The sequence below is a fragment of the Procambarus clarkii genome, chromosome 82 (genome assembly GCF_040958095.1).
Source record: "Procambarus clarkii isolate CNS0578487 chromosome 82, FALCON_Pclarkii_2.0, whole genome shotgun sequence".
Lineage (NCBI taxonomy): Eukaryota > Metazoa > Arthropoda > Malacostraca > Decapoda > Cambaridae > Procambarus > Procambarus clarkii.
Window position 1 is genome coordinate 5,116,267 of NC_091231.1, and position 18,851 is coordinate 5,135,117.

An 18,851-nucleotide genomic window follows, 5' to 3' on the forward strand; every position below is an offset into this window, starting at 1 on the left:
AATGCAACAACAAACATAGGCAAAATAATCCCTAAAGTCAATGGTCCCTCAAATTGCACAAATTCTAAATTATTTCTCAGAACAATACGACCTCAAAGAGGAAGGGAGGGAGGGGAGGGCAGAATGTTATTTATCAACACATCAAGGTCCTAGCACAAACCTGTTTTTAGTTGTGCTCTTTATGCTGTGGCGCATTATCACAGGTGCACAGGCAAACTGCAGCTGCTTCCTTCCTCATTGACATGGTCATACATTGAAGGCTTTGCATAAATCCAGACTACCTGCTAGTGACTGCAGGTGTGCTAGTGACGTAATGAGAACCTCGGGCCCCTTGCTGTGCTTTGCCATTACAGCACTGAATGGCTCTTTTTTCCCATAGATCACTGCTATGCACTCATTGCTGGTAACCAGTGGCTCCTAGAACACTACCATCATTGCTAATAATTCACTGGAACTGTCTGGCAAATGTGTTACACAGTGCAGTAGCACATGTCACTGGAGAACCAAATCATTCCTTGCACTGCTCAAATGAAATGTCTCCTGAAATAGTAGGCTTTCTCCAACACATTCTCCATCCTGTCTAGTTAGAACTTTCTGAAACTATGTGGACCACTGTCCATATAGAGACGTGATGGCCAATTAGACAGTAGAATTTGGTACTATTCACTTTCGAGTCCAAAAAAATAGTCATTTTGGAGAAATGACAAATTACACCTTCTAGAGGTAGGCTAAGCTCCTCTCTGCTATGACAAGGCCTATGACTTTACAGTATTGGCTCACTTCACAATCAAAGAATTGCAATATAATCCTGGAACTCGGCCATGAGCATCTGCCTGCAACCAAGTCCTCGGAAACACTAATACTTCCCAGGCCAATGGAATACCTCTAAACCTGGTTCGTCTAATTACCCAAATTTACTCAAAGCTACTCAAAGCTTCCTAGCATTACAAAAGTAATGAAGTAATATGATATATTTACAGATGAGGAGTCACAATAACATGGCTGAAATACGTTAACCAAACCACACACTAGGAAGTGAAGGGACGACGACGTTTCGGTCCGTCCTGGACCATTCTCAAGTCGACTGTGTCATAATTAACTTGAGAATGGTCCAGGACGGACCGAAACGTCATCGTCCCTTCACTTTCTAGTGTGTGGTTTGGTCAACATGATATATTTACTCACTATATTGTCGGTGTTGTATGTAGAACATGAACAATTTTTTACTCTGAAATAATATAAATTTATAACGAAATTAGACGAAACTAAGTGGCATGAGAGGCCATAAGAAGTTGACGATCCAAGCAACAATGTTGTAGAGCGACTTATTCAAGATGCACAAATTATTCAAGATATATTGTTGCCTAGAGGTTATATTAAGTTATGTTTGGATAGGTTAGGTTGGTTAGGTAGGTAGGTAGGTACAGGAGGCTCGTATGCCAGCAAACTTTGTCGCTTGGACCGTCTACTTGCACCAAGAGTTCGCACCAAGAGTTCACACCAAGAACATCACTACATTCTACAAAAATTGCAAGAGCTTAACGATGATAGTAACTAGAAGACCCTGACAGTGAAAGACTATATACAGGACATGGGTGTCAATGAATCCAACACAGGTGACACTGTTCCCAGCTCAAGTCCTAATCTGCCACCACAGCACACACCAAGAGTACAAAGTGCTGAACTATACACTCGTATCATTAATATATTCCATGCAATATTCTAGAAAGAGTCATTAAAAAATGGACTGCAGAACATTTGGGGATTATAAATTTTATAAGAGGCACAGCACTGCTCCGGAGAGGGAAAATCGTGCTTAAACGTGATTAGATTCCAAGACAGGATAACCAAAATAAGACGGGAGAAAAAAAAGGATGGTTAGACTGCATCTTCCTAGACTGAAAAAGATTGACACTATTCCCCACAAAGATCGATATGCAAGATGGAGAGACAAGCGGGCATCAAGGCAAATGGGGAAAACCTTCGACAAGCCACAGGCTTCCTGCCCTCGTCAAGGCCACTAGGGTTAGCGACCCTTGGGTAAATCAGGTAAATAACAGGAAGGGCACTGGACTGGGTATAGGAGCACTCAATGAAGTACAGTATTGCAGTGCTATTTGAGGTATTAATCACAAAACACCAAAAATTCATTCAGATATTACCATTTAGAGTACTTTAGTAATCCAAATTATATAAACAAAACCAACACAGTAAATATATTCTTAATTTTTAATCACACCTAATATCACTAAAACAATGGTTTTAAATTTATTTAATTTTATTAAATAAAATATAATAATTCATATGTAAAGCTTTTTAACATACTTACTAGTCTCGTCACAAGAAGAATCATTTCAACAGTGAACAAATGGGTGATGTTTATGCACGGCCAGCGAGTCTTATTTTGTCTGCGTAACTCCCATATAGCAAGGGCAATCTGAAGGGAATTTTAAGTCATTCACACAGGAACATGACCCAACATACATAAAATGCCACCACCAATCAATATCTAAGGAGACTTTGCAATGGTCATTTAAATTTATTTTTTATCTTGGAAGGAAGCAAGAACATAAGAATCGTGGAAACTGCAGAAGACCTATTGGCCCATACAAGGCATCTCCTACACACACACATTATATATTATATATTATATATATATATATATGTCGTACCTAGTAGCCAGAACGCACTTCTCAGCCTACTATGCAAGGCCCAATTTGCCTAATAAGCCAAGTTTTCCTGAATATATTTTTTTTTTCTTATGAAATGATAAAGCTACCCATTTCATTATGTATGAGGTCAATTTTTTTTTATTTAGTTAAAATTAACGTAGATATATGATCGAACCTAACCTAACCTATCTTTATAGGTTAGGTTAGGTAGTCGAAAAAACATTAATTCATGAAAACTTGGCTTATTAGGCAAATCGGGCCTTGCATAGTAGGCTGAGAAGTGCATTCTGGCTACTAGGTACGAGATATATACAGTATGTATGTATGTGTGTGTATATATATATATATATATATATATATATATATATATATATATATATATATATATATATATATATATATATATATATATATATATATATATATATATATATATATATATATATATATATATATATATATTGCAAGATCTGTTCACTTGAGAATGAACCATGGAGGTTCGAAACGTCGTGCAAATTATACAAATAAGTGTAATACACTCTATAGTAAATCACTTCTTTTCTTCACCTTAATAGTACGAAAATGAGTTTTGGAGAACTCCTATTCCAATTAAGCCCTGATGCTAAGAAAATAGAGGGATAGAAGCCCTAAACCAGAAAATAATAAATACAGAATATGCGGTCATATTCAATGAAACATGTTTGAAAGAAAACCTGCTGCCAGTATACACATATATTATATATATATATATAATAAATATATATATATATAATAAATATATATATATATAATAAATATATATATATTTATTATATATATATTTATTATATATATATATTTATTATATATATATTTATTATATATATATTTATTATATATATATTTATTATATATATTTATTATATATATATTTATTATATATATATTTATTATATATATATTTATTATATATATATATATTTGCCTTTTGCCTATTTGCCTTTTTTTGATCATTTATGCATCAATTTATTAGTTTTAAATTCTTACTAATAACTCCCAGATCCCTTTTGCAATCTCAACACCATCTAGCTCATATCTTGTAGCTATCATCATTACCTAGCCTTAAGCCCTTATGTTTGTAAGCATTAAACTGCATTTTTACATTGAAAGGTTGAGCTTAGTTGATAAAGCTCTTTACTGCTTTTGTCATACATCTGGTCTTTTCTCATTAAACCTCTCCTTGGAACATACAGTATTTTGTACAAGGTCAGTGATGACCGTCATGAAATTATCCTATTGTTCTTAAATATTTATCTCCTATCAATTCCTTTCAAGAGGCATTTAACAATTGCACTTGCAAAATCTGAAAACCTCCTCAAAAGAAGTCGAGATAGTCACTGGCCTCTACCTTTATATGGGGTTCTAGAATTCCATGTCACGACCTGGACGTCACATGTAGAGGTGGCTTCAAGTGGCCACTTTATAACTAAAAGTTACTGTAGGGTCAGCCTTTTAATTCAAATTACAGTATATTATATATATATATATATATATATACAGTGGAACCTCTATTAACGAGTTTAATCCGTTCTGGCACCGAGCTCGTTACCTGGAAAATTCGTTTTAAGAAACAAATTTCCCCAATTAAAATAAAGGAAATAAATTTAATCCGTTCCACTCCAAAAAACTTCCATAATTGTATGACTTTTTTTATGTAAATATAATACTGCACATGTAAATATAAATGTTTTGTTTAGTGTTTTAATGTTTACTTTACCTTATGAAGAGTAGTTGCTGGCTTGAGGGAGACGATGGAGAGGTGGAAAGGAGGAGAGGAGCTATGGTGTGGAAGGAGAATCCACCTCTGAGTCAGGCGGACTCTCTCCTCTTGGGAATTTCACCCAAATTTCATTTCAAATGTCACACAAGGATGCGTTAGACCAGCACCAAATAAAAAACTACGTCGATTACACTCGTTGTGTCAACAATATAATGGTCTTACCACGAAGATACAATACAATGCCGTTCTCCCAAATAAGCAATGTGGTTATTAGAGAAAACGGAAATTTCATGGCAAACATGTATACACTCCCCAAGTCGATCAGATAAGAATTGGATTTTATAGAAATATTTGCTCAAATGACGCTTGAGCGCTGTGTTTGGGTGCATTCAAGAGAAAAAAAGGGTGTCACGTTCGACATATACCTGCGAAAGTGATAACACTTTCACAAAGTGTTAAATTAATTAAACATTTTCACACACCGGGTTGTCACTGCTTTATCGGGGCAGCTTTTCCAAGAATGCGTTCACCTTTTCAAACACTTCCCTGATCTCAGTGGAAGAGACAGCATCCTCCCTTACCTCCTCATTCCCTTTCTAATGGTGTAAATTGTTGAGGACCTGCCATACTCCCTTGTGAGATCAGTCACAGACACCACACTCATGCTTTGCTATAATTTCCTTCTTTAAATCCACAGTAATTGTGTCTTACTTCCTCTTGACAACACTATCTTTAGCAAGCAGCTTCTTTGGAGACATCGTGTGTTACAAATTGTAGTCGCAAAACCACTAAAAACCCAAAGAAAAGCTCAAATAAATCCAGAGGGATGCTTGTCGTGTGCGATACAACAACAACACTGGCGTCGGAGGCGTCCGAGAATTTGCAAGAACCCGCGAGATGCTAGGAAGCACCATGTGGTTTTGCTCGTTAATAGAGGCGAGCTCGTCAATAGACAAATTTGCTGTGAGTGACTTGCTCGTTACTGGAAAAACTCGTTAATAGAGCCACTCGTTAATCGAGGTTCCACTGTATATATATATATTTTTTTTTTAATATTTGTTATGGTACTCAAATAATAATCCAAAAGATTTTATCCATAATATTTTTACTGACTATTTTCAAGTGATGGCAAACCAATAATACAGGGGTCAGCAAATGTACAATACTAAACTAGGACAATACCTGTAAGACTAGCAGGAGCAGCAATCCAACCTGCAAGCCAATCACCCATTTTAGAGTGGAATAGAAGTCACTGTCTGGCTTCCAATCAACAGACTGGTACAGTACAGCAATCAGAAGGATCACTATCCACAAACCCAACGAGCTATAGAGACCCTGGAAGAAATACAAAATCTAAAGTTACAAGCCTTAGAAAATTTCCTTTTAACAAAATATATATAAATAAGAAAGGAGGCCACATAATTTATCAGCTATACTATCTGAAGAGCTAAATGGTGCAAAATGCCTTCCATTTTTAAAATGGTGTACTGTAGAAAATTGATGCATTTTATCTTGAGTGGTTATGGGGTGGGGGGGGTAATCAGATACATATCTGATTACTAGATACAGTAATCGTAGATACATTTGACATTTTTTAACAAATCTACAAGGGCCGTGACGAGGATTCGAACCTGCGTCGAATCCATGGGAGTCCATGGATTCCATGGACTGTCAATGCTATTTTGGTGACTTGCCATTTATTTTATCTATTTATTTATACTGTAATACAAGGTACATTGGTTTGAAATCATCAGGATCGACATCCTCCAAATTTATCAGTACAGTATTTTAAAAGTTTCAATGAGATCCACCCTGTCATGCCTGGTTTGCAATGTTAGCCACGTGGCCTTCAACCGTTCCTGATATGGGAGATGACTCACATTCAACAACTTACAGCATTACATTCGAAGCTTAGATTCAACAGAGCAGCAGTAGTAGTAGTAGTTAAAAACATGTGGCAAAATCTTACTTTAGCGATCATACGAGTCACACTGTATAATAATCATACACTGCCTAAGTAAAACAGAAACAAAACGCTTAGCGGGCCAGCCAGGAACTTAAGAGTCCATGCAGGAATATCCCTGCGGAGAAAAAAATAAGTAAATAAATAAATTACATGTAATAGCTAATGTCATGAAATGCATCAATTACTGAAAGAAACCGAGTAAATGTTAGTCATTAAAATACAATTATTCAATAATCTTGGGTACTTCTGTACACTTACAGTTGTTGTTGTAAAAGTTTTCCTTGAGCAGATGCCACTCACAACTAAACCAGCAGCAATCATGACAGCAACACTACAGGGAACCATGATGTACATTCTTGGATTCTGAGCACAATCTGCATAACGTTTGGTAGCCATCACATACTCTCTATATTCTTTAGTTTGTTCAATCGATTCATGGTGGTAGTCCCACCTGTTTCAATAAAAAAAAAAAAAACTTTATTGGTTCAAATTAACATTTAATTAAGAGTTTAGGACAAGAAAAATTAAAATGCTAAACTTAATTATATGTCTATTTAATTAAGTTTAGTACTGTATTTAAAAATAAATACTAAAATACTGTCAGAAACATGATTATGTTAAAATAGACATTTCTACACCTTTACCTCCATGGTAATTAATTCAATGAACAAAATACATTCACAATAAATTCACTCCAACAAATTTTTTTCTAGCCTTTCTAAACTGGACATTAAGTTATCTAACCATTTCTGGTTTGTGTCTGGTATCAAAACAAATACAGTACAGTACTTTAAACATTTTCAAAATGACAGTCTTCCTTCTACACATTACTGGACAACACTAATACATTAATGGACTTGACAACAAATTACCCAGAATATGCAAGTGATCTTAAATCAAAATATACTATATTCATAATTGACAATTTTGATAATCTTTCTTTCCTTTCAATCTAGTTCAAGGTAGAGGCCAATCCAACTGTACAAGACACTTAGTAACTGAATATTCTCTACAATACTATACAATGCTGTACTTGCACAATTTACTGATTTCTTGCCAGACATGTTTACTCGAATTCAAGTGAAAGTCTAAAAGTACTAATGAAAAATTAAGTGGGCTTCCAACATTATATACAATATGGTATTGCCTTCCATAATATGATACCTTTGGTATCCATTCCTTTGTGAAGGGGGTAATGTCGTAGGTAGAGCTGTGGTTGTAGTTGGTGGGATAGGAGGACTCTGTGCATCCCTCTGGGAGAACTGGACTGCTACCCATAATCCAAAGCCACCCAAGACCTAAAATTTATGGTAACAAAAAAATTAAAACCAGTATAAAGCAGCACGCTTCAATTTACGATGCTAGTCATACAAATAAATTAAAGTTGGACCGTGGAAGTGACTACCAGTTCTGGGTGCTGCCAGAGGTCCACCACCATTAAAATAAAATACTGTACTTTCACCCCATCTCAAAAAGGTTGAGATCCCCAGCTGCCGAAGCAATATGTACAAGATACATCATTATCATTAATTACCAGGTACCATCATACATACCAGCTGGACAATGTAAGTAAACAGCAAGATCCATGCTACGCGGGTGTTCATGGTGACCTTGTCCTCGATCACCTGTAATAGTAGTGATTACCGAGATGGAGAAGCATCTACAGGTTCCTCATACCCCACCACTGCAACTATCCAAGTTTGACTTGTGGCAAGACGCAAAGTGTATTGATTAATTATATATAGAGTAATACCTTTTCCACCACAATCCTATCACACAATACAAAATGATTACACTTCAAATTCATGGCTTCATAAGTAGCAACCAGTTGAAATGCATTAAAAATAAAGTACAATACTTTATTTTTTGTTTTGTTTTAAAGTTATAAACATTCAATACTAATGCATATTTTATCATTCATTGTGTCATGTTCTTTTTATTACAGATATATACAACAGATCTGAAATGGCTCATGAATACAAAAAGCATGAATGAAACAGGTTATCAAATGAGAAAAGGAAGAAAACAAGGAAACGAAAAGGATGAATGATCTACTGAAACACAGATGATGGTAAGAATACGACTCGTTTATATAAACTCGGGCCCTCAACAGAGGATAACATTTGATACCATTGGCATTAATGGAGATGCTGACCAAGTTAGAAATGGTGAACAATAAGAGTAGTCAGTCTTTGGGATGTAATAAAGGGAACACTCTACTACCACTACACATGGAACCCACTTCCTCATAATTAAAGAAGTTATAATAAAGAGCTTGCTAGAAGGAGCCTGTTTGAAATTTCCTAAAATTCAGACCGTTAAAAAGCAAGAAATATGGATACAAAGTGATATCCAGGACTGCTTTAATAAAAATCTAAAGTGGTTGAGGAAGGTTGAGTGAGGTTCCTAGAGTCAAAGTAAATCTGTGTAAACATTATGCAAATCAAGTGACCAGAAGACATGGCAGGATGTGCAGAATACCCCCGTTGAAAAACAGGGGTGCAACTGGTACTCTGAGAGAGAACTCTATCAACATCAGAGGTCTGAGGCTGTTCAACACGCTTCCACTACACATAAGGGGCATAACTGGCCGACCCCTCACAGTGTTCAAGAGAGAACTGGAACCTCCAAAGGATACCTGATCAACCAGGCTGTGACTCATACGTCAGGCTGCGAGCAGCCGCGTCCAACAGCCTGGTTGATCAGTCCGGCAACCAGGAGGCCTGGTCAATGACCGGGCCGCGGGGACGCTAAGCCCCGGAAGCACCTCAAGGTAACCTCAAGGTAGTCTATGGAACTCACTCTCTAACGAAATTAAAAGGCTGTCCAACCTCCGCCTTATTAAAAATTAAAATAAAAAAAGTTCCAAATTTCATCCTCATAGTTTCCTTAGTGCTTCAAACTCACACTATCTTATGCTACCCACTCTACAAAAATATGTACCTAAACCATACAACTTCACCACTGTAATAAAAAAAAAAAATAAAATAAATGTTTATTTAGGTAAGGTACATACAAACAATAAATTTTTACAAAGATTGGTTGACTTATAGGTAGAGCTAGTACATACAATGCCTAAAGCCACTATTACGCAAAGCGTTTCGGGCATGATAAACTTAAATGACAAGCTTAATACTAATTGAGCATAATGAGTAGAATGAAAACAAGAAATGAAAACATAGCTGAAAAAGCAGCACAAATACAATTATGTCGATAAAATAGCGCTCTTTAAAAAAACAGACATTGGTTGACAATAGAAGGGTAAGGTAGGTTACAGGGAATTTATTAGGTATAGCTTCGTTTTTATCTTAAACTGGTTGAGAGAGGTACAGTCTTTAACATGGTTGGGAAGGTCATTCCACATTCTGGGCCCCTTGATTTGTAGAGCATTTCTAGTTTGATTAAGTCGTACTCTAGGAATATCAAAACTGTATATATTTCTGGTGTGGTGCTCATGGGTTCTGTTACAACCTTCTATGAAGCTTTTGAGATCAGGATTGGCATTATAGTTTAGCGTTTTATATATGTATAATACACATGAGAGAATGTGCAGTGACTTAAAGTCTTAACATATTCAGAGATTTGAGTAGGGGTACCGAGTGATGTCTGGGGCCAGAGTTGGATATTGTCCTAATAGCAGCTTTGTGTTGAGTAATTAGAGGACGTAAGTGATTTTGGGTAGTAGAGCCCCAAGCACAAATACCATAGTTGAGATATGGATAGATAAGGGAGTAATAGAGAGTCACCAGGGCAGGGCGTGGTACATAATATCTGATCTTAGAAAGAATGCCCACAGTTTTTGAAACTTTTTTTGATATATTTAGAATGTGTCCCTGGAAATTCAGCTTGTGGTCAATGAGAATGCCAAGGAATTTGCCATCTAATTTGTTACAAATTTGGGTATTGTTTATTTTGAGATTTATTTGATTAGAGGATTTATTGCCAAACAGAATATTGAAAGTTTTGTCAATGTTAAGGGTGAGTTTGTTGGCAGTTAGCCAAGATGGACTTTATTTAGCTCAGTATTTACTGTGGCATTTAGAGCAAGGGGGTCAGGACTGGAGTAAATGAAGGTTGTGTCGTCAGCAAATAGAATTGGTTTGAGGTGTTGGGAGGCATTTGGAAGGTCATTAATGTAGATGAGAAAGAGGAGAGGGCCAAGTATGCTGCCCTGAGGAACACCAATGTTGATGGGTAGGGTGGGAGAAATTGTATTATTCACAGAAACATATTGGAGCCTGTCAGTAAGGTAGGATTTGAGGTATTGTAGGGAGTGTCCTCTGACTCCATAATGATGTAATTTAAGAAGAAGGTTTTGGTGGTTGACAGTATCAAAAGCTTTACGCAGGTCCACAAATAACCCAACAGGGAACTCATTTTTATCAAGAGCTGTATGAATCGAGTTAAGCATACTAATAAGTGCATCGTTAGTGCTTTTTTTTGGGTCTGAAGCCATATTGGCAAGGGCTAAGTATATTGAGTTTGGCTAGATATGAGTAAAGCTGCTTATAGATTAGTTCTTCAAAATTTTTTGACAAGTTTGGCAGGATTGATATAGGTCTGTAGTTGTTAACATTTGTGAGATCACCACATTTGTGGACAGGCGTTACTCTCGCTTTTTTTAGAATATCTGGAAAGGTTTGGAGTTCAAGTGACTTGTTGAAGAGCAAAGCAATAGCAGGGGCTAAAGATCTGGAGGCTTTTTTGTAAATTAAAGTTGGTATCTCCTCAAGGGCACTAGACTTGGTTTTAAGGGAAAGGATTATCTCATTGACATCAGTGGAATTAATAGGCTTTAGGTACAGAGACTGTGGATAGTTACCTGTAAGATAGTCCTTAATGTCAGTACTGGAAGATGGAATATCATTTGCAAGGGATGAACCAATGGAAGAAAAGAACCTATTGAACTCAATAGCAGAATCAGAGACTGAAAGCTGACCATCGTTATTAGACAGGAGAGTCGGTTTGTTATTTAAAGACTTCTTTGATCCCATATTTGTGAAATTGTGCTCCAAGTTTGTTTAATGTTGCTCTTTATTTGGGTACACTTTTTTATTTTAATCACTGCTATCATCTTATATCAAAGTTATGTTGAATGCAAATTTTTCTACATGTACCTAGAAATAATAATTCTCAAATTTTGCCAAAATGTACCTGTTAATAATCCTCAAACTTTACTACAATGTACCTGTTAACATTTTTTTAATTTTGCTACAAATTACCTACTTAATGTTGTCTGTTAGATTAGGGACTTGCCCAAAATGCTATGCATGTTGGTTTAGAACAAAGTTTGGAACATAATATCTGACTTTTAGAAAATATACCAACAGTTTTTAAGACTTTCTTGGTTATGTGTTGTATGTGGGTGTTGAAGCCAATTTATAGGCCAAGGAATTTTCCATTACTAGTACTTTTATTGCTGATGTTAACATTGTCTATCTGAAGCTGAATTGCATTTGTTGATTTGCTTCCAAATAAAATGTAGGTCTTATGTTTAGTGCGAGTTTGTTAGTTGACACAAGTGAACTTTTTTAATTCATTATTTACAACATTATTTAGTGTGTGGAGGTTGGATTTTGAGTAGATGAGAGTAGTATCAACAGCAAATAATATAGGCTTAAGAATGTACACATTAGGCAGATCATTAATATCTATACAAGTAATAGGAGAGGTTGGTAATGGTAATGTCTTCTTATAGACTAATAACATAGGATAAAAACCCCATATTTATGTACTGTATTTGTGAAATTTATGTAAGGAATTTACACCAAGTCTTTTGCACTCTCTTGAGCGCTTTATCAAGGGCTGAGTGTGTGATTAGAATGTTAATCTTATTGTCTAACGACTAACGTTGAGATGTAAGTTTCATCCTGATCACACATTCAGACCTTGATAAATACACAAGTGCAGTTTTTTATCTTAAAATAGGAGAGGTCTTAGGATGCTTCCCTGTGGTACTCCTATCTGTCACCAAGATAGTATCGAATATAGTTCAAGGCAAAGCCTCGTGCATACTTCTAGGTAAACCAGTATGACTATATAGCACTTTGAAAGAATGCAAGGACAAGGAACTAGGAACGATATGGGATCAGAGTGAATGAACAGTGCTCAGCCAATTGGGAAATCAAGAATTTAACGCCGACCCTGCAAGAAACAAAGTCGTCACTGTACCGAACAGTTCAGGTGATTGGGTTATGGGAACCATGAAGGTGAACCATACTGGTTGGTGTCTGACAATAAGGCAAGGTAGCATTAACGAGTGCAGTCATCCCAGATTCCATGGCGATTTAGTATAAAAGGCATTTTATTGCTAACAGCGTTATAGGTAAACCAAATAATCCCTCTGATACTTACTAATGGCGACCAGCCGAAGTACTTATATCAACCATACTTCTTATGGGTCCGTCTAATTACCGCAAGCTACCACAAGCTACACAAGCTTCACAAAGCTTCCTGGCAATACGTCAGTAATGAATAAATATGTTAGGTTAGGTTGACCTAACCTAACCAACGCTTGGATCGTCGACTTTATTTGGCGTCACCAGCTCTTTATTTTCGTCTAATTTCTTTATAAAAAGATACTTTTCATATTAAAATTATGTTTTTTCGTGTTGTACATTCAGCACCAACATTATAATGAGTAAATATATCATATTTATTCATTACTAACGTATTGCCCGGAAGCTTTGACGAGGACAGGAATTCGGCGGCTATCAAAGATACCCCTTCCCCCTATTTGCCTTTATGATCTTTTTTAAATTTTTATTGATATATATATAGTAGAGTTCTTACATTCTTGTACAGCGTAGCGTTTTGGGCACTAATTGGATCTTAATCTTTTCCGGTTGCATTGTAATGTACATATCATGTAATACTCAACAAGAACTTACCAGTACTGGCAGCACACGTATAGTACAAGAGGCAGAGTAACCAGGAAGTGTACGCGTCTCCCACCTGTGGCCCGGTTGTGGAGGTACTGGACCAAGAGGCTAGTGGAGGTCCGCCTGGCCCACCCTCGGCCACGCCGCTCGAGGCTTCACTGAACCACCGAAGCATCAGTATTGCCACTCGCCTCCACTTCGATCATATTTATAATTTGAGTGAGGAACATCGTACTTGATTTTTTAGAGTATACCAACAGTTTTTGACACTCTTTTGGCTATGTGTTGTATGTGAGTGCTGAAGTTTAGTCTCTTGTCTATGTAAAGGCCAAGGAACTTTCCATCATTTTTATGCTAATGTTAACATGCCTATCTGAAGTGTGATTTTATTTGATGATTTTCTTCCATATAAAATGTAGTAGGTGCTTTCTATGTTTAATGTGAGTTTGTTGGTTGAGATCCATAAGTAGATTTTGTTTAATTCGTTATTTACAATATTACAGCTGAAGTCACAACAGTTGTATTAAGTTTTAGTATAAGTTTTTCCCACATCTTGCCCAAACACTGTGCGTATTAGTGGCTTTAGGCATATTATGTACTAGCTCTATCTAGAATTCCAACATTTTGTTTGTAACTCATCTTCTATGCATGTACTTTTACTTAAATAAACATTTATTTATTTATTTATTCAGTTGCCCCTACAGCACGGCGGAGCTCAGAGAAAATGGCAGAGGAACTGGTGGGAAACAACCGACCAGCCCGGCTGCTACGAGCAGAACAACGTTCTTTCACTCCGTCGCCCCTAAATCAACACAACATTCTCTCTCACTCCCTCCTCGGGTTTGTACAGTAATAGAATATGTGTATTATAGTCAGTGATTTTCGTTTGCAAGTTTGCAAATTATTTGCACCCTTGTCTGATGCATATTAGGACACTAGAGTGGTGATCCCGGAGTTGAGGTGTTTCTCCAGACGGTGTAAACAAACCATGTCGTTTGTCCTGTGAAACTCGCCAGGACAAAAAACTAAACTGTTTCAGTTTAGTTAATTTATTATGTACCCCCATACCTATCCTTGATCAGATACAGATAGACATTCTCTCTTACAGCTATAGATAGATGAGGTATCCGGCAGTGCCCGGGTCAACGTGCTTGATTGATGATGAAGATTAAGCCAACATGACACTGGAACACTGGCACTGGACACTGGAAAAACCTATTCAATAACCACAGAAGCTCACCTTAATTCTTTCCTCAGTGACTGTGGGTTAGCTGCTGTATAGCCTGAATTCAGATTATAATCTCATATAAACTACCTTTGTGTACTCTAGCTCTGCCTCTCCCTTCAAAAGGTTTTAACTTTAGTTTAAAAAGAAAAAAAAATAATAAAAAGAATAATATTGTCATCTTTATTATTGTCTTTTTTTTTCTTTTTACTCCCATGTTCCATAGTACACTGGCTTTGCCTGTGTCCTCTAGTATTAACTTCATTATCCAATGTTCCTGAGTGTATCTCTATTTAAACTACCTCAGTTTGTTTTAGTGTAACTTTAGTATTCAATTATAGTGTACTTATAATAGTATAGTAAGCAAGCTTATTATCTTATAGATTTCATAATTGTTTTTTTTTTTTTTTTTTTTTTACTTTTTTGGTCATCTATTGTTATAATTATTCTAGTTAATTTTTTACATTCCTAGTTCCCATTAAGTTTTTTTTTCTTTTTACTTAAAATTACCATTAAGTTTATTTTACTTTAGAATTTTTAATCTGCTTTTTTTCTTTGTTTTCTATTTTGTAATTTGCCATTCTTACCTTGTTTTCCTGCAATCAGCCTTTTTATGCAGACAAGTATAGACCCAGAACTAAACCTCTTATCCACTATCTATGACAATCATCACTTCAATGATCAAAATTGCAGATATTTTACAGCACATGATGTAAACAATGTATTAACAGATAATCTCAATATCTCTGTAATCAACTTGAACGTTAGATCCCTAGGTAAACACTTCGATGATGTTAGTGCCTTGATTGAAACTATTGACAACAAATTCTCTTTATTATACTTACTGAAACGTGGTTGAAAGAGGATAATACTCAACTCTTTAACATGCCTAACTACTCGGCAATTCACAACTGTCGTCAAATGCAGAGAGGTGGGGGTACTGCTCTTTACTACCACCAAGAACTAACATGCTTAAAAATAATTAGAACTAGAGACTGCTGTGGGGAGTATATCTTCGCCAGTTTCAGAGTCAAGGGTGCCGAGTCTGTCCTGTCTGTGGGTGCAGTCTATAGAATTCCTAACACTGATGTGTCTGAATTCAACTCAAACCTTAGAAATCTAATACTAGATAACAGATTGAACAAAAACCATCTAATTATCGCAGGGGACTTTAATATTGACCTCTGCGAGCCTGAACACCCTACTGCTGTTAGCTTCCTCAACTGTATGAATTCCTGCTTCCTCATACCCTTAATCACTAGACCAACTAGAATCACTGATAGTACTGCTACGACTCTAGATCACATCTGGACCAACATAACCTCTCCGCTTACTTCAGGTATAATCACCGATAGCACTACAGACCATTACCCCACATTTCTCTTAACTAACATTAGCAAACCACCTCTAGAGACAAGGGAGTTAAGCTTTAGGCTGCACAATGAAACTGCTATAAACAATTTATAACTGCTGCTGATAATGTCAACTGGGAGTCCGAGTTAGGTAACATAGGGGACATCAACCTAGCAGTGAAATCTTTTCTACAAACAACTCTTAGCCTTTATAACACCCACTGTCCTATGCTTACAAAACAAGTCACAAGCAAAGACTTAACAATCCTTGGCTTACAAAGGGAATACTTAAATCCATTAACAAAAAACACGACCTTGAGAAGAAGTATAGGGCTAGGAACAGTCTCCAAAGAATTCTCAAAGAATTACTCGTTATTGCTATCTAAAATAATTAGACGAGCCAAACTAAATACTATGAGATAAATTTACCCAAATAAAGAGCAACATTAAAAAAACTTGGAGCACAATTTCACAAATATTGGGATCAAAGAAGATTTTAAATAACAAACCAACACTCCTGTCCAATAACGTTGGTCAGCTTTCAGCCTCTGATTCTGCTATTGAGTCAATAGGTTCTTCTCTTCCATTGGGTCATCCCTTGCAAATGATATTCCATCTTCCTGTACTGATGTTAAGGACTATCTTACAGGTAACTATCCACAGTCTCTGTACCTAAAGCCTACTAGTTCCACTGATGTCAATGAAATAATCCTTTCCCTTAAAACCAAGTCTAGTGCCCTCGAGGAGATACCACTTTAATTTACAAAAAAGCCTCCAGATCTCTAGCCCCTGCTATTGCATTGCTCTTCAACAAGTCACTTGAACTCCAAACCTTCCTGACATTCTAAAAAAAGCAAGAGTAACCCCTGTCTACAAATGTGGTGATCTCACTGATGTTAACAACTATAGACCTATATCAATCCTGCCTAACTTGTCAAAAATATTCGAAAAGCTAATCTACAAGCAGCTTTACTCTTTTCTAGCCAAACACAATATACTTAGCTCTTGTCAATATGGCTTCAGACCCAAAAAAAGCACTACGATGCACTTATTAGTATGATTAACGTAATTCACGCAGCTCTTGATAAAAGGAGTTTTCCTGTTGGGTTATTTGTGGACCTGCGTAAGGCTTTTGACACTGTCAACCATCAAAACCTTCTTCTTAAATTACATCATTATGGAGTCAGAGGACACTCCCTGCAATACCTCAAATCTTATCTTACTGACAGGCTCCAGTATGTTTCTGTGAATAATACAATTTCTCCCACCCTACCCATCAACATTGGTGTTCCTCAGGGCAGCATACTTGGCCCTCTCCTCTTCTCATCTACATTAATGACCTTCCAAATGCCTCCCAACACCTCAAACCAATTCTATTGCTGACGACACAACCTTCATTTACTCCAGTCCTGACCCCCTTGCTCTAAATGCCACAGTAATACTGAGCTAGAGAAAGTCCATCTTTGGCTAACTGCCAACAAACTCACCCTTAACATTGACAAAACGTTTTATATTCTGTTTGGCAATAAATCCTCTAATCAGATAAATCTCAAAATAAACAATACCCAAAATTTGTAACAAATTAGATGGCAAATTCCTTGGCGTTCTCATCGACCACAAGCTGAATTTCCAGGGTCACATTCTAAATATATCAAAAAAAGTTTCAAAAACTGTTGGCATTCTTTCTAAGATCAGATATTATGTACCCCGCCCTGCCCTGGTTACTCTCTATTACTCCCTCATCTATCCATACCTCAACTATGGTATTTGTGCTTGGGGTTCTACTACCCAAAATCATTTACGTCCTCTCATTTACCCAACACAAAGCTGCTATTAGGACAATAACCAACTCTGGCCCCAGACATCACTCGGTACCCTTACTCAAATCTCTGAATATGTTAGATATTAAGTCACTGCACATTCTCTCTTGTGTATTATACATATATAAAACGCTGAACTGTAATGCCAATCCTGACCTCAAAAGCTTCATTGAAGGTTGTAACAGAACCCATGAGCACCACACCAGGAATAAATACAGTTTTGATATTCCTAGAGTACGACTTAATCAAACTAGAAATGCTCTACAAATCAAGGGACCCAGAATGTGGAATGACCTTCCCAACCATGTTAAAGACTGTACCTCTCTCAACCAGTTTAAGATAAAAACTAAACAATACCTAATAAATTCCCTGTAACCTACCTTACCCCTAAATGTCAACCCATGTCTGTTTTTTTATTTTATTATTATTATTATTTTTTTTTTTTAATCAACACTGTTTGTCAACCTATTGTATTTGTGCTGCTTTTTCAGTCATGTTCCCCCCTTTTTTTTTATCTTTATTTGTATTTGTTTTCAACACTTTTTATTCTTTATGCTCAATTAGTATTAAGTTCTAGATATTAATGTTTTTCTTGCCCGAAACGCATTGCGTAATAGTGGCTTTAGGCATTGTATGTACTAGCTCTATCTATATATCAATCCATTAATGTAACATCACTTGTATGTATGTATGTACCTTACCTGAATAAACATATTTATTTATTTATTTATTTATACATAGCGAGGTGCCTCGGGCATGAATAATAGGCTGTAAGTGGTAGATTTTTTGGAGGGGAAGGGGAGGGAGCAGTCAGGGGAAAGCGTCAAGCTGTTATGGACTATATATAAACTTGGAAGTTAGGATAAGTATTTGGGATGCGACGGGGGAAAGAAATGGTGTCCAACCACTTGGACAGTTGAGGATTGAACGCCGACCTGCATGAAGCGAGACCGTCGCTCTACCCTCCAGCCCAAGTGAATATGATCTTTGGTCGTGAAAGGATATACTGTGTTCTGATTTCGCATTTAAATCGCCGGTCCTTATTATGTGACTGCTGTCGCGGGGAAGGATGCTACGTGACAGTATTTATGAGGGTGTCCTCATAACTGCTGGACACCTCTCTTGATCAGAAGAGTGGCAGTGTTGATGGTTTCAAACTGGTTAATGCAAAATTCA

General features: G+C 36.6%; 1 protein-coding gene across 4 annotated transcripts in view; it reads right to left on the minus strand.

The window, feature by feature from the left end:
• Positions 1-13,468, minus strand: part of LOC138358243 (uncharacterized) — a 29,542-nt gene extending 16,074 nt beyond the window's left edge. Inside the window, exons 1-6 of one of the 4 annotated variants that reach the window (XM_069315950.1) lie at positions 13,352-13,468; positions 7,951-8,022; positions 7,562-7,695; positions 6,656-6,848; positions 5,614-5,766; positions 2,330-2,437 (exon numbers count right to left, since the gene is read on the minus strand). In XM_069315950.1, coding sequence (XP_069172051.1) covers positions 2,330-2,437; positions 5,614-5,766; positions 6,656-6,848; positions 7,562-7,695; positions 7,951-8,022; positions 13,352-13,453 — 762 coding nt within the window. In that variant the 5' untranslated portion in view covers positions 13,454-13,468. Of the gene's footprint in view, positions 1-2,329; positions 2,438-5,613; positions 5,767-6,655; positions 6,849-7,561; positions 7,696-7,950; positions 8,102-12,751; positions 12,827-13,287 lie in introns of those variants that run through there. The other 3 variants (XM_069315951.1, XM_069315952.1, XM_069315953.1) reach the window with 3 other exon arrangements.
• Positions 13,469-18,851: the final 5,383 nt, after the last annotated feature.